Source organism: Scyliorhinus canicula, chromosome 1 (assembly GCF_902713615.1).
Source record: "Scyliorhinus canicula chromosome 1, sScyCan1.1, whole genome shotgun sequence".
Classification (NCBI taxonomy): Eukaryota; Metazoa; Chordata; class Chondrichthyes; order Carcharhiniformes; family Scyliorhinidae; genus Scyliorhinus; species Scyliorhinus canicula.
In genome coordinates, this window is record NC_052146.1 from 310,176,325 (window position 1) to 310,189,532 (window position 13,208).

A 13,208-nucleotide genomic window follows, 5' to 3' on the forward strand; every position below is an offset into this window, starting at 1 on the left:
TTCTCATGTCCCCAGTTTCTTTCCCTCACCGGCTGAAACTGATGTTGGAAACCAAGCTTTGATTTATGAACTAATTCATAATCATCTGCCATTTCTGCTGCTAATCTCTCAGTTTTAACCCTCTGCTCTTCCACATGAGTTCTCACTACATCATGAATTGAATTTTTAAACTCCTCCAAAAGTATAATTTCTCTGAGTGCTTCATACGTTTGGTCTATTTCCACCTTATCCAACTATCAAAGTTACTCTGTTTGAGCCTTTCAAACTCCATGTATGTTTGACCAAATTCTTTCCTTAAATTTCTAAACCTTTGTCTGTAAGCTTCAGGCACTAGCTCATATGCACTTAAGATGGATTTCTTCACCTCCTCATACGTTCCAGACACCTCCTCCGATAGTGATGCAAACACTTCACAAGCTCTACCTACCAGCTTTATTTGAATCAGTAACACCCACGTGTCCTGTGGCCATTTCATTTGTTTAGCTACGTCCTCAAAATAAATGAAAAATGCTTCCACTTCCTTCTCATCAAACCTTGGCAATGCTTGGACATATTTAAATAGATTCCCACCAAGCCTTCGACTTTGATGCTCTTTCTCACTATCCTCATCCATCTCCTCCAACTGTATGTGTCCCTTTACGTCTGCCAATATAAATTGACTGTCATGTTTCATGGCCATTTTCAGAAGTTCAAACTCTCTCTCTTTATCTTTTTCCCTGAGCTGTATCTCCCTTTCTTTTTCTTTTTGTTCTCTCTCGCTTTATTTTTCCTCTCTCTCTCTCTCTCTCTTTCTTTTTCCCCTCTCTCTCTTTCGTATTCAAGCTGCTTTAATTCTTTCTCATGTTCCATTTGTTTAATTTGCAACTGAATTTTTGCCATTTCCAATGAGTCAGAATCTATCTCAACTTTAAATGCTTATCCACCGCCATAATTACCTCATCTTTTTGCATTTTGTCAGGGAATGTTAACTGCAATGTTTTTGCCAAATCTAACAGTCTGCTTTTTATATCTGTCCATAAGGTACTGCGTGTGACATTCTCCACCCCCAAACACTTCTGAGCCTCTGAAAGAGCCATTGTCCACAACACACTTAAACTCAAATACCACACCGGAAAAGCAACACTCCTTCACTGTCTTTAAGTTCACACAAGCCAATCCAATAGATAGACTTTTATACTGGACGAGCCCCCAATTTTTATGGGAGCAGCATTTTCAGAACCCCAAAATGTATCATGGAATTCAAGCAACCTCTCCCTTGAATGGATTGTTGCTTTTGAAGCACACGGCTTGTTCGCCAGGTGTGGTATTACAATTATGGACACATGGGTTTTTAAACACAAAACAATGTTTATTCCATGAATTCAACTTAAACTTTTAAAATAAACATTGGATCACTTAACACCCCTTACATCAAAGATAACCCCAAAAATAATACAACACTAAATAATCCCTCAAAATGTTCCTTCAAACCTCCAAAAGACCCAACACCTTTAACAACAGAAACACATCAGGTTAACAACATTATTATTATGAGTTTTAATCACCCAAAATGATTCAGAGATAGTCTTTCATGGCAGAGAACACAGCTGGTCCAGCTCACTGTAAAAACACAGACACACCCAAGCTCTTTTCCTCAAAAACTGGCATTCACCTTTCAAACAGCTCACAGCAAACCAGCCAAGCACTTTTCAGCTGCTCTCTCTCAAACTGAAACTAAAAGCAGAAGTGAGCTCAGCTTCCCGCACCCTCTGACATCACTTCAGTAATATGAGCTGCTGCATTTCTTAAAGGGACATTGCTTAAACATCCATTTATTAAAGGTACTCTCACATGACACCTTCTTTGCTGAAATCTAAACTGCTTCCAATCCTCAGACTTATTATTTTTCTTGGCTAATCTGTATGCTTCTTCCTTCGGATACTATTTCTAATTTCTTTTCTAAGCCATGGATTGGCCCTCTTACCCATTTTGCTTTAGTGCCAAGAATGAACAGTTGCTGTAGTACCACCATGTGTTCCTTGAATGTTTGCCATTGTCTATCCACTGCCATCCTTTTAAGTAACTCTCACCAATCTATCAAGGCTAACTCACACTTCATATCTCAAGCCTCATACATGTGCCCACTCACTCAGCCTGTCCAAATCCCGTTGAAGCATCTCTGTATCCCTCTCACAGCTCACTCTCCCACCCCCCCCCCCCCAACTTTGGGGATGATACATTTAGTTCCCTTATCCAAATCATTAATATATAATGTGAACATTTCGGGTCCGGCTAGTCACTACTGCCAATCAAAAAAAGGCCCATTTATGCCAACTTTTTGCTTCCTGTCTGCTAACCAGCTTTCTATTCATCTGTAGACACATTAACTTTACATATTAATCTGCTATGTGACACCTTGTTGAAAGCCTTCCAAAAGTCTAAATAAACCACATCCACTGGTTCTCCCTGGGAAACTCATACTCGTTACATCTTCAAAGAATTCCAGCAGATTTGTAAGGCATGATTTTCCATGCTGACTTTATGTGATTACACCACTACTTTCCAAATACTGTGCTATGAAATCCTTGATAATGGACTCTAGCAACTTGCCTCCTCTCGACGTTAGGGTCACTGGTCAATGCTTCTCTGTTTTCTCTCGACCTCCTTTTTTAATATCGAGGTTACATTAGCCACCCTCTAATCTGTAGGAACCATTCCAGAGTCCAAATAACTTTGAAAAATGACCTCCAATGGATAATAATAACCTATTATTGTCACACGGATGAAGTTACTGTGAAAAGCCCCTAGTCGCCACTTTCCGGCGCCTGCTCAGGTAAGGTGGTATGGGAATTGAACCCACGCTGCTGGCCTTGTGCTGAATCACAAACCAGCTATCTAGCCCACTGAGCTAAACCAGCGCTGCGGATCCAGCGGATCTACTCTTTCTGGGGCCATTTCTTCAAGTACTCTGGGATGACGATTTTCGGACCTTGGAGATTTGTCTGCCTTCAATCCCATTAATTTCCCCAAAACCATTTCTTTACAAGGACGAATTTCTTTCAGCTCCTCATTAAATTTGTGTTTCTCAGAACCTCTGGGGCATTATTCATGTCTTCCTTTGTGAAGACAGAAGCAAAGTACAAATTTAGTTCCTCAGCCATTTCTTGGTTCCCTGTTATGAATTCCCCAGTTTCTCACTATTAGGGACCAACATTAGTTTTTATCAATCTTTTTCTCTTTACATACCTATAGCAACTTTTACAATTAGTTTTTATGGTCCCCACGAGTTTACTTTCAAATTGTATTTCCCCCTTCTTAATCCATCCCTTGGTGAGCCTTTGCTGAATTTTAAACTTTTCCCAATCCTCAGGTCTATTGTTTTTTCTTGCTAATTTGAATGTCTCTTCTTCGAAACTAATACTATCCTGAATGAGGCTCATGCCTTCTACCATCATAGTTACCTTTAATGAGGTTCAGGACACTGGTCTCAGAATCAATTACCTTATTATACACCTTGACAAAGAATTCCTACATGTTATGGTCACTCTTCCACAAGGGCTCTCTCACAACTAGATTGCCAACTAATCCTTTCTCAATGCACAACACCCAGTCCAAAAAAGGTCGCTTCAGCAGAGAGGTGCTGAGTGTAACAGGAGTGACGCAGCACTATGCTAGGTAGGATTTGTTAGTTACATTCCGTATAAGCCTCCCTGAACAGGCGCCGGAATGTGTAGACTGTGGGCTTTTCACAGTAACTCCGTTAGAAGCCTAACTGTGATAATAAGCGATTTTTATTTCTTTTTTCATTTCATTTTTTCAACATCTCGAGTGAACTGAGGTCCATCTCGTTCATGTCTCTCTTTGTCAATCGATTTTGAGGCCGACATGATTTCCCGTTGGCGTGATGCACGATAGGAAGGCCTGATGGGATATTGACGAGCTACTGATGAATTGAGTATTCATGAGATGCAAATGAATGCGAATTGCAATCACACCACCAGGCAGCAGGATAACTGAGCTGCCATTAATCCGCCTTTCGGAGAATTACAAACTTTTTTATACCCGTGGGTTTCCGGCTTTTCCTCTCCTGCTGGATTCTCTGCTCCCTCCCATCACCAAACTCTCCACAGTTGGGATGGGAGAGGGATCATAGAATCCCTACAGTGCAGAAGGAGGCCATTCGGCCCATCGGAGTCTGCAGTGACAGAGCACTGCACCCAGGCTCACTACCCCGTCCTATCCCCGTCCTATCCCGGTAACCCCGCACATGGCCAAGCCACCTAACCTGCACATCTCTGGGCTGTGGGAGGAACCCGGAGCTCCCGGAGGAAACCCACACAGACACGGGGAGAATGTACAAACTGCATCGTCAACTGAGGCCGGAATTGAACCCGGGTCCCTGGCGGAATCAGACAGCAGTGCTAACCACTGTGCCATTCGTTACACCTTCCTGAGAGATCCACTGTCTCACTCACTACCTGAGCTGTATTTCCCTCGGTTTGCCTCTCCTGGGACCCCCACTGGCTCCGTGCCCTTTACCAATATTAAAACTGTCAGTTGGAGGGACAGGGTTTGGCTCCCTCAGATTTATTTCCAGTCTCTCTCAGTTACCCCCACTCCCATGCCCACCGTGTTGCAGTGGCAGCTGGTAAAGATCCCAGTCCCTGAGGAATGGAGGGATAGAGACGCCATTCCTCCCAATCTGACCCCCCGGACCCTAACCTGTGGAGAGGCCTCAGTTTTCACAAACCCAATAGGCTGTGATTCTGTTGATCCGTGGGGTGGTCCTGTCCCTTTAAATGTCTGACTGTCTGTTCGAATGTTGCAGACACTTCCCATTCTAATTCCCAAACCTGCTTCCTATTGTGAGAAACACTCTCCCACTATTGGTTCAGTAAAGATAGCTCCAATCTCCATGGACTGCAGCAGTTCAAGAAGGCAGCTCACCACCGCCTCCTTCAGGGCAATTAGGGATGGGTAATAAAAGCTGGCCTAGCCAGCGACACCCACATCCCAGGAATTCATTTAGACACTAACTGGGAGAGGTCAGTGTGTTTGAGAGAGCTGTTCCACAGTGTGAGAACAATATTGCATTTCACAATTATATCAACACATCTGTACTGCTGAGATCAGCACAGAGTAACCCCCAGGATAGAAATCATTAACAAACTAACACAACTAGATCAGTCTCAGAAGCTGTTTCCTCTCTTTAACACAGAACTTCTACTGCCTGGACTGTCCCTTTAAATACTCACAGGAAACTTTCAGCTCAGAATTGAACTCACTGATTTTGTTTTTCTCTGAAAGGTGCGAATGCTCCAGTCCTTATCCAGTCTCCGAGTGTGGAACATGTCACAGAGGGTCAGACTGCACGGTTACAGTGCACCATGCAGAACGCCACAGTGAGATACACCAATGTTCACTGGAACCGGGAGCGGCCAGGGAAACAGAGGGAGTGGATTTTATTGTATCGTACACAGAATGGCACAGAGCGGTATTCAGGTTTGTCTGAGCGTTTCCTGCCTTCCAGAGACATCGACTCCAACAGCTTCATCCTGACAATCAGCAACGTGCAGCCCAGTGACACTGCCGTCTATTACTGCTCAGTGTGGCTATTGATCAATGGGAATGGAAGCCGGCTGAATGTAACCAGTAAGTAGAGTTTTCATTCCAATTACCCACAGCAATAACCTCTTCCAGATGAGCGAATTGGAGATGAGTTTGTGATGATGAAGAGCTAGGAGGTGATGTAAAGTGATCTTACTGATGGGTTCACTGTGGGGAAGAAGCTGAGCTCAGCTTCAGCAATTCCCCAAAGTTCCACATAGAATTTACATAGAATTCACAGTGCAGAAGGAGGCCATTCGGCCCATCGAGTCTGCACCGGCTCTTGGAAAGAGTACCCTACCCAAGGTCAACAACTCCACCCTATCCCCATAACCCAGTAACCCCACCCAACACTAAGGGCACTTTTGGACACTAAGGGCAATTTTTCATGGCCAATCCACCTAACCTGCACATCTTTGGACTGTGGGAGGAAACCGGAGCACCCGGAATCGAACCTGGGACCCTGGAGCTGTGAAGCGATTGTGCTATCCACAATGCTAACGTGCATCTCTGGCTTTATCCTGAGGGGGTGTCTGGGGAGGTTAGTGCCGTCTGGCTGTTTACTGAGCTGCACAGAAACTTTGTCTTAGCCGAGTCCGAATGTTATACAGACATTTGGAGAGAGTGGGAAGAACATTGGGATCAATGGAGGAGGTGGAGAGACTGATCTGAGTGATGGTGAAGATGGGAATGTTGACCAGGTTTCTGAGGGTGAAATGAGGATGAGGAGGGAGCCAGGGATGGTTCCCTGGGGACACAGCAGAGACGATCATTCAGACACTGGAGGAGAAATCCTTTGGTGCTGATATAATGTGGATGATGTGAGCAGCAGGAGTGGGACAGTGAGAGAGCAGTGCCAGGGGCTGGAATGTGGATCAGAGACTTTTAAACAGGAACCTGTGCTCAGTGGTGTTAAACAGAGTGGAGAGGTGAAAGATTCTGAGGAGGGATAGACAGTGGCCATCACATTCACACAGATATCAGTTATGATGTTGATCAGTGGAGTGCCAGTGTTGTGGGTGAGAGTGAAGACTGATTGCAGGATCAGGAGCTGGCAGTGGGCAGGAGGTGGCTCCCAATTGCAAGCAGCAAGAGTCAGTCGAATGGATGGTTTGATTGTGGAGACAAAGAAATGGCTCGGTTGCTGAGAATGTGTGTGTGAAATGAGCATGGATTGTGTGGGGAGGAGACTTCACATCAGGAGTGATGACTCTGACCAATAGGGATCCCCAGATCCCTCAGCCTGTCAATACTCTTCAGGATTCTGCCTTTTACTCTTTATTTCTCAACTATATCAGACCTTCCAAAATGCAATACCTCACATTGATCTGGATTACACTCCATCTGCCATCTCTCTGTCCAAGTCTCCAAACGATCTCCATCCTGCTGTATCCTCTGACAATCCTCATCGATATCCACAATTCCACCAACAGTTGTGTCATCTGCAAACTTACTAATCAGACCAGTTACATTTTCCTCCAAATCATTTCTATGTACTCCAAACAGCAAATAACCTTCTATTCAGAAAAACACCCTTCCACTGCTCCCCTCTGTCTTCTGTGACTGAGCCACTTCTGTACCCATCTTGCCAGCTCACCTCTGATCTGACGCGACGTGACCTACTGTCCCAGTCTGCGATTAGGGAACCTGTCAATGGTCTTACTGAAGTCCAAGTAGACAGCTTCCACTGCCCTCCCTTAACCAATCATCTTCATTTATTCCTTAAAAAATCTGAATCAAGTTAGTGAAACACAACCTCCCCTTCACAAAACCATGCTGCCTCGCTGATACGTCCACTTGCTTCCAACTGGGAGTGAATCCTCTCCAATAATTCCCCTACCATTCACGAATGGTTCAACGGTCTATAATTTCCTGGATTATCCTGTTGCCCTTCTTAAACAAAGGAGCAAAATTGGCTATACTCCAGTCCTCTGGGACATCACCTGTAGCCTGTGAGAATACATTGACTTCAGTCAAGGCCCCAGCAATTTCTCCGTTGCCTCCCTCAGTATTCTGGGGTAAGTCTCATTCGGTCCTGGGGACGTATCGACCGTAATGTTTTTCAAGGTGCCCATCACCTCCTCCCTCCGTTTTGATCTCAATGTGACTCTGACTATCTGCACAACCTTCCCCAGTCTCATCATGCACCAAGTCCTTGTCTTTGATGAATGCTGATGAACTCATTCAGGACCCCGCCCATTGACCTTTGCTCCATTCAGAGAGCATATCCGGACAAAAAGCCTTGAATCTTCCTTGAAACCTGTTTGTCAGTGACTCCTTTAAACCCTCCTGACTCCTTTTTTAAGTTCCTTCCTACTTTCCTTCTATTCCTCACTGGCTTTGTCTGTTCTCAGTCTTCTCGCCCTTACAATTGCTTCCTTCTCCATTTGCACTAGGCTCACAATTTCCAGGGTTCCCGAAACTTGCCATCCGTATGTTTCTTCCTCACAGGAACATGCCGAAACCAATCCTGAATTCCTATTAACTGACATTTTAAATCCTCCTGTGGTATTATCATATCTGTAAGAACTGCAAGAGTTTATGAAGTGTCTCGAGTCGCCACTAGAGGGAGCTACGGTTACAACTATTTCAGGCAGTAGTGCTGAGCCTTGTGGGATTGTGTACAGGAGTTAGCTAGAGAGAGTCAGAAGTACAGATAGTGTAAGGGAGAGTAGATCATAGTTCATATCAATAGTGAGATTAGCTGTAGATGAGTGTGTTTAAATGTTATTCATCAACTGTTTACGTGTCGAATACAAGTTACTATTGTGAATAAATTTACAGCTTTGTTTAAGTTCAAGCTATTTTGTGGTTTTTGTGAACAATACGCCAACCATCCTGAAATCAGCAACACAAAGAACATCACAGCCTCCCTCATGCCAGATGTTGATTAACCTGCAAACATCTGCCCCAAGGGGGGCACGGTAGCACATTGATTAGCACTGTTGCTTAACAGTGCCTGGGACCCAGATTTGATTCCCCGCTTGGGTCACTGTCTGTGCGGAGTCTGCACGTTCTCCCTACCCCTACTTGGGTTTCCTCCGGGTGCTCCAGTTTCCTTGCAAAATTCCAGAAATACGTCCCTCGGAATTCTCCCTCGGTTTACCCGAACAGGTGCCGTAGTGGCGAGGATTTTCACAGTAACTTAATAGCTGTGTGACACTAATAAAGGTTATTATTATCTAGATTCTTCAGTTCCTACTAATATTGTTATAATTAGCCTTCACCCCGAGCACTAGTCTCACATTTATCCAACAGTACCTCAAAACCAACTGAATTATGGTCACTCTTCCCGAAATTCTCCCTTCTGAAACTTTGACCACCTGAGCGGCTCATTCCCCAATACCAGGTCCGGTACGGCACATTCCTGAGTTGGACTATCTACATTTTGTTTCATGAAGCCCTCCTGGATGCTTCTTACAAACTCTGCCCCATCCAAACCCCTCGCACAAAGTGAGTCCCAGTCCATACAGGGGAGGTCCCAGTCCATATAGGGGAAGTTAAAATCACGCACAGAACAACCCTGTTGCTTTTACACCTTTCCAAAATCTGCCAACATATCTGCTCCTCTATCTCCCGCTGGCTACTGGGAGGCCTGTAGTAAACCCCCAACATTGTAAGTGCACCCTTCCTATTCCTCAGCTCTACCCATATTGCCGCACTGTATGAGCCCTCTGAGGGGTCCTCCTGCAGTACAGCTGTGATATTCTCAGTAGTGCCACTCCCACCCCTTTTCCATCCCCATCCATCTGGTCTGGAATATCAGTGAGGGCCGTGGCTGAGAGCCTCGGCAGCATGTCCCAGACACAGGTGGCCCTTTTCCAGGTGCTGTGGACCATGTCCCAGTCTCAGGTGGGCATTGCTGAGGCACTCCAGGGCATGTTCAATTCACAGAGACAGGTGGGCATTGCTGAGGCACTCCAGGGCATGTTCTATTCACAGAGACAGGTGGGCATTGCTGAGGCATTGCAGAGAATGGCCCGCTCACAGAGGGGCATCGCTCAGGGCATCGACACCATGGTGCACACAGTGGGGAGCTGCCAGGTCTGGCAGAGCCAGAGGACGCAGGGGAATCCGGAGCTCAATCCAGCTGCCCCTCTGTCCTGAGGTGAAGCGGGCGAGGATTAGGGTCTCCCTGGTCCTTTGGGCATGCTGGACCCTCACCACCACCGACTGTGCTCCATCTCGTGTGGGTCCTCCCCGGGCCCGTTCTCCAGCCCCTCCTGTTCCAGCGCCTCCTCTTCAGAGGTGGCCGTATGATACGTCTCTACCTCCAACACGTCAACCCGCTTCTATGCCAGGATGTGGAGGGCACAGCAGACCACCCCAAAGCAGACAACTCTCCGGGTCGTGTACTGCAGGGCACCACCAGAGCGGCCGATGAATGGGAACAGCATTTTCAGCAGTCCGATGCCCCGCTCAATGACAGCCCGGGTGGCCACATGGGCCTCGTTATATCAGGTCTCTGCCTCGGTCTCCGGCCTCCGCACTGGCGGCATTAGCCAGGCCCTCAGCGGCTACCCCTTATGCCCCAACGGCCAGCCCTTCACCCTGGGGTGTCCTTCGAAGATGTTGGGGATCTCTGACTGTCCCAGGATGCAGCTGTCGTGCACACTCCCGGGGAAGTGTGCACACACGAGCACGATCTCCATGTGGTGGTCACACACAGGTTGGAGGTTCAGGGAGTGGAATCCCTTTCTGTTGATGAAGGGAACTCCGTGATGCCCCGGTGCGAGCCAGTCGCCGTGCGTGTGATCTATTACCCCCTGGATCTGGAGTATCCCAGCCATAGCGGAGAATCCTACCTCCCGGGCATCCTGTTGGGCCTCGTCCAGGTTGAAGTTTATATAGTTAGCTGCCCGGGAAAACCGGACATTCGTGACTTCACAGGTTCACTTGCGGGCTGTCGGTTGGGAAATGCCTCACAGGTCCCCGCTTGAACCCTGGAACGATCCTGAGGTCGGCTGCGGTGACCTTGACGGGAACCAGGAGCAGGTATCCTCCTCCTCCACATGATGCCATGTCCGCGGGGCGCCAAAGGCCGTTCGCGTCAGTCAGCGGGGCGCCAACCACTCCGGCGCAGGCCTAGCCCCTAAAGGTGCGGAGAATTCCGTAGTGGTTCTCGCCACTCCGGTACACCGGGACCCCCGCCCCGCCAGGTAGGGGAGAATCCCGGCCATCGAGAGGGTTTTTAACACAAGATATAAAGAACAACACACAACGGAGTCCGGGTTTCACTGAGCATTTCCATCCTTCCCGAGAATCAATCAGCCCATCGGTTCAGTCTTAGAATCTGATTCTCTCTTTTTAACACAAAACACTTTGGAACCTTCTCACTGGTGTTTAACTTGTTAATATTTTTCTCTGAAAGGTGCGAATGCTCCAGTCCTTATCCAGTCTCCGAGTCTGGAACGTGTCACAGAGGGTCAGACTGCACGGTTACAATGCACCATGCAGAACGCCGCAGTGACACACACCGATGTTCACTGGAACCGGGAGCTGCCAGGGAAAGATATGGAGAGGGTTTTAACACATGCTATAAAGAACAACACACAACGGAGTCCGGGTTTCACTGAGCGTTTCCATCCTTCCCGAGACACGTCCAATAAAACCTTCATCCTGACAATCAGCAACGTGCAGCCCAATGACACTGCCGTCTATTACTGCTCCGTGTGGGGAGATATCAGTGGGAATGGATCACAGCTGAATGTAACCAGTAAGCACAGTTTCCATAACAATATCCTGAAGTAATCACCACTTACTCATGACTGTATCGGAGGTATGTAAGTGATAAATATCACAATCCCCGATGGTAAAGAGAACACATTAGAAAATCGACTGTGTGAACTCATGTGGTCTTACTCACAGAAAGATTCTGTCTTCCAAAACTTAAATACATTGATGTTTCTCTGTTTCTCTCCATCTCTTTGTTTCTATCTTTCTCCCTCTCCTTTGTTTACTCAGGTTTTTATCAATGTGGTGCCTCGAGCTGTTTGTTTCATATTCATATTTGGTGGGCATTATTGGCAATGTGCCATCCCAAACTGCCCTGGAGAAGGTGGTGGGAGTTGACTTCTCGCATGCCATGTGGTGTAGGTACACCCGCAGTGCTGTTAGGGAGGGACTTCCAGGATTTTGACCCAGCGACAGTGAAGGAATGATTTTATATTTCCCAGTTGGGATGGTGTGTGACCTGAGGGGGGAGCTTGTAGGTGGTGGTATTCCTGTGCATTTGCTAACCTTGGGAGTGATTCTCCGAAACCTGGAGAAATCGTGAGGCTGGCGTCAAAATCGGGCGGGTTTGACACCAGCCTCCCCCCCCCCCCCCCGACCGGGAACCGATTCTGGTCCCCGGTCGGGGCTAGCATGCCGCGGCCGTGAACTCCGGCATCGCGGGCTTAACAAATTTCGTTAAGCCCGCTAGCCAGAGTTTGCGACGGGTGACGCGTCACATGACGTCAGCCGCGCATGAGCGGATTGGAAGACTCCAACCCGCGCATGCGCGGATGACATCATCGCGCATTTGCACGAAACCCGTGCATGCGCGGGCCGGGATGCCCCTCAGTCGCCCCGTGAATGGATACAGCGGGGCGGCGGAATGACAAAGAGTGCGCGGGGTAAGTACCCGCTGCCCGCGATCGGTGGGCACCGATCGCGGGCCCATGGCACCCTTGGCACGGCCGTGGTACTGCCGTGCCAATCGGTGCCATGGTTCCCAAGATCGCAACTTTACGGCCGTTTTTACGAACGGTCAGACCAGGTGTGTTTGACGTTCCTAAAAATGGTCGTAAAGGGCTTGGACTTCGGCCCATCGGCCAGCTGAGAATCGCTGCTCGCCGTAAAAAAACGGCGGGCAGCGATTCGTGTTGGGAGGCGGGCGTGGGGGGGGTGGGGAGAATAGCGGGAGGGCGTCAGACCAGCGTGGCCGTAAAAATTTATGACCCCCGCTATTTTCCGCACCGTGGTGAGTGCGGAGAATCGCCCCCCTTGTTCTTCAAGGTGGTAGACATTGTGGCTTTGGAAGGTGCTGTGGAAGGAGTATTTGTGAGTTGATGCAGTGTATCTTGTAGATGGTACACACGGCTGCTCCTGTGTATCGGTGGTGGACGGAGCGAATGTTTAATGTGGTGAATAGGGGGCCAAGCTACTTGGTTGCTATGGCCATGAGCAGAAGTTTCTGGAAGTTAATCTATGTTCAATGTATATTTATTGCAAATTATGTATTCATCCTTCAAATGTTGTTCATTGCTTGTATATCCGCTGGGATTTACCGGATGTTCATGCCGGCGGGAATTCCAGTCCCATGATGGTGCACAAGCTTCCCGGTGACAACAGGTGCTGTCAATGGGAAATCCTGTTGACAATGGTGGGAACGGTACATCCCGCTGTCGAGCTGCCCGCCTGCCAAAAACATGCGGCGGAGTGGTCGGTAAATCCCATCCATCATATCTTTACCAAATTGTCTCTCATCCCTGGATAGATTGTTCACATTTAAGACCTGGACAAAATCACTTTAAAACTCAATATATCATTCTATTGTGTTATGATCACTCTTTCCCAGAAACCCCTTTACTATAACACTATGAAGTAACACTTCCTCTTTGTGCAATACTAGGTCAAAT

General features: G+C 47.5%; 2 protein-coding genes across 2 annotated transcripts in view; one reads left to right on the forward strand and one right to left on the reverse strand.

The window, feature by feature from the left end:
* The window catches only part of LOC119965474 (polymeric immunoglobulin receptor-like), a 610,457-nt gene that overhangs the window by 591,937 nt on the left and 5,312 nt on the right, over positions 1-13,208 (reverse strand). The window lies entirely within an intron of this gene.
* LOC119976729 (immunoglobulin alpha-2 heavy chain-like) overlaps positions 1-13,208 on the forward strand; it is a 103,377-nt gene that overhangs the window by 67,901 nt on the left and 22,268 nt on the right. Inside the window, exons 3-4 of the mRNA XM_038817461.1 lie at positions 5,287-5,631; positions 10,958-11,302. Coding sequence (XP_038673389.1) covers positions 5,287-5,631; positions 10,958-11,302 — 690 coding nt within the window. The remainder of the gene's footprint in view (positions 1-5,286; positions 5,632-10,957; positions 11,303-13,208) is intronic.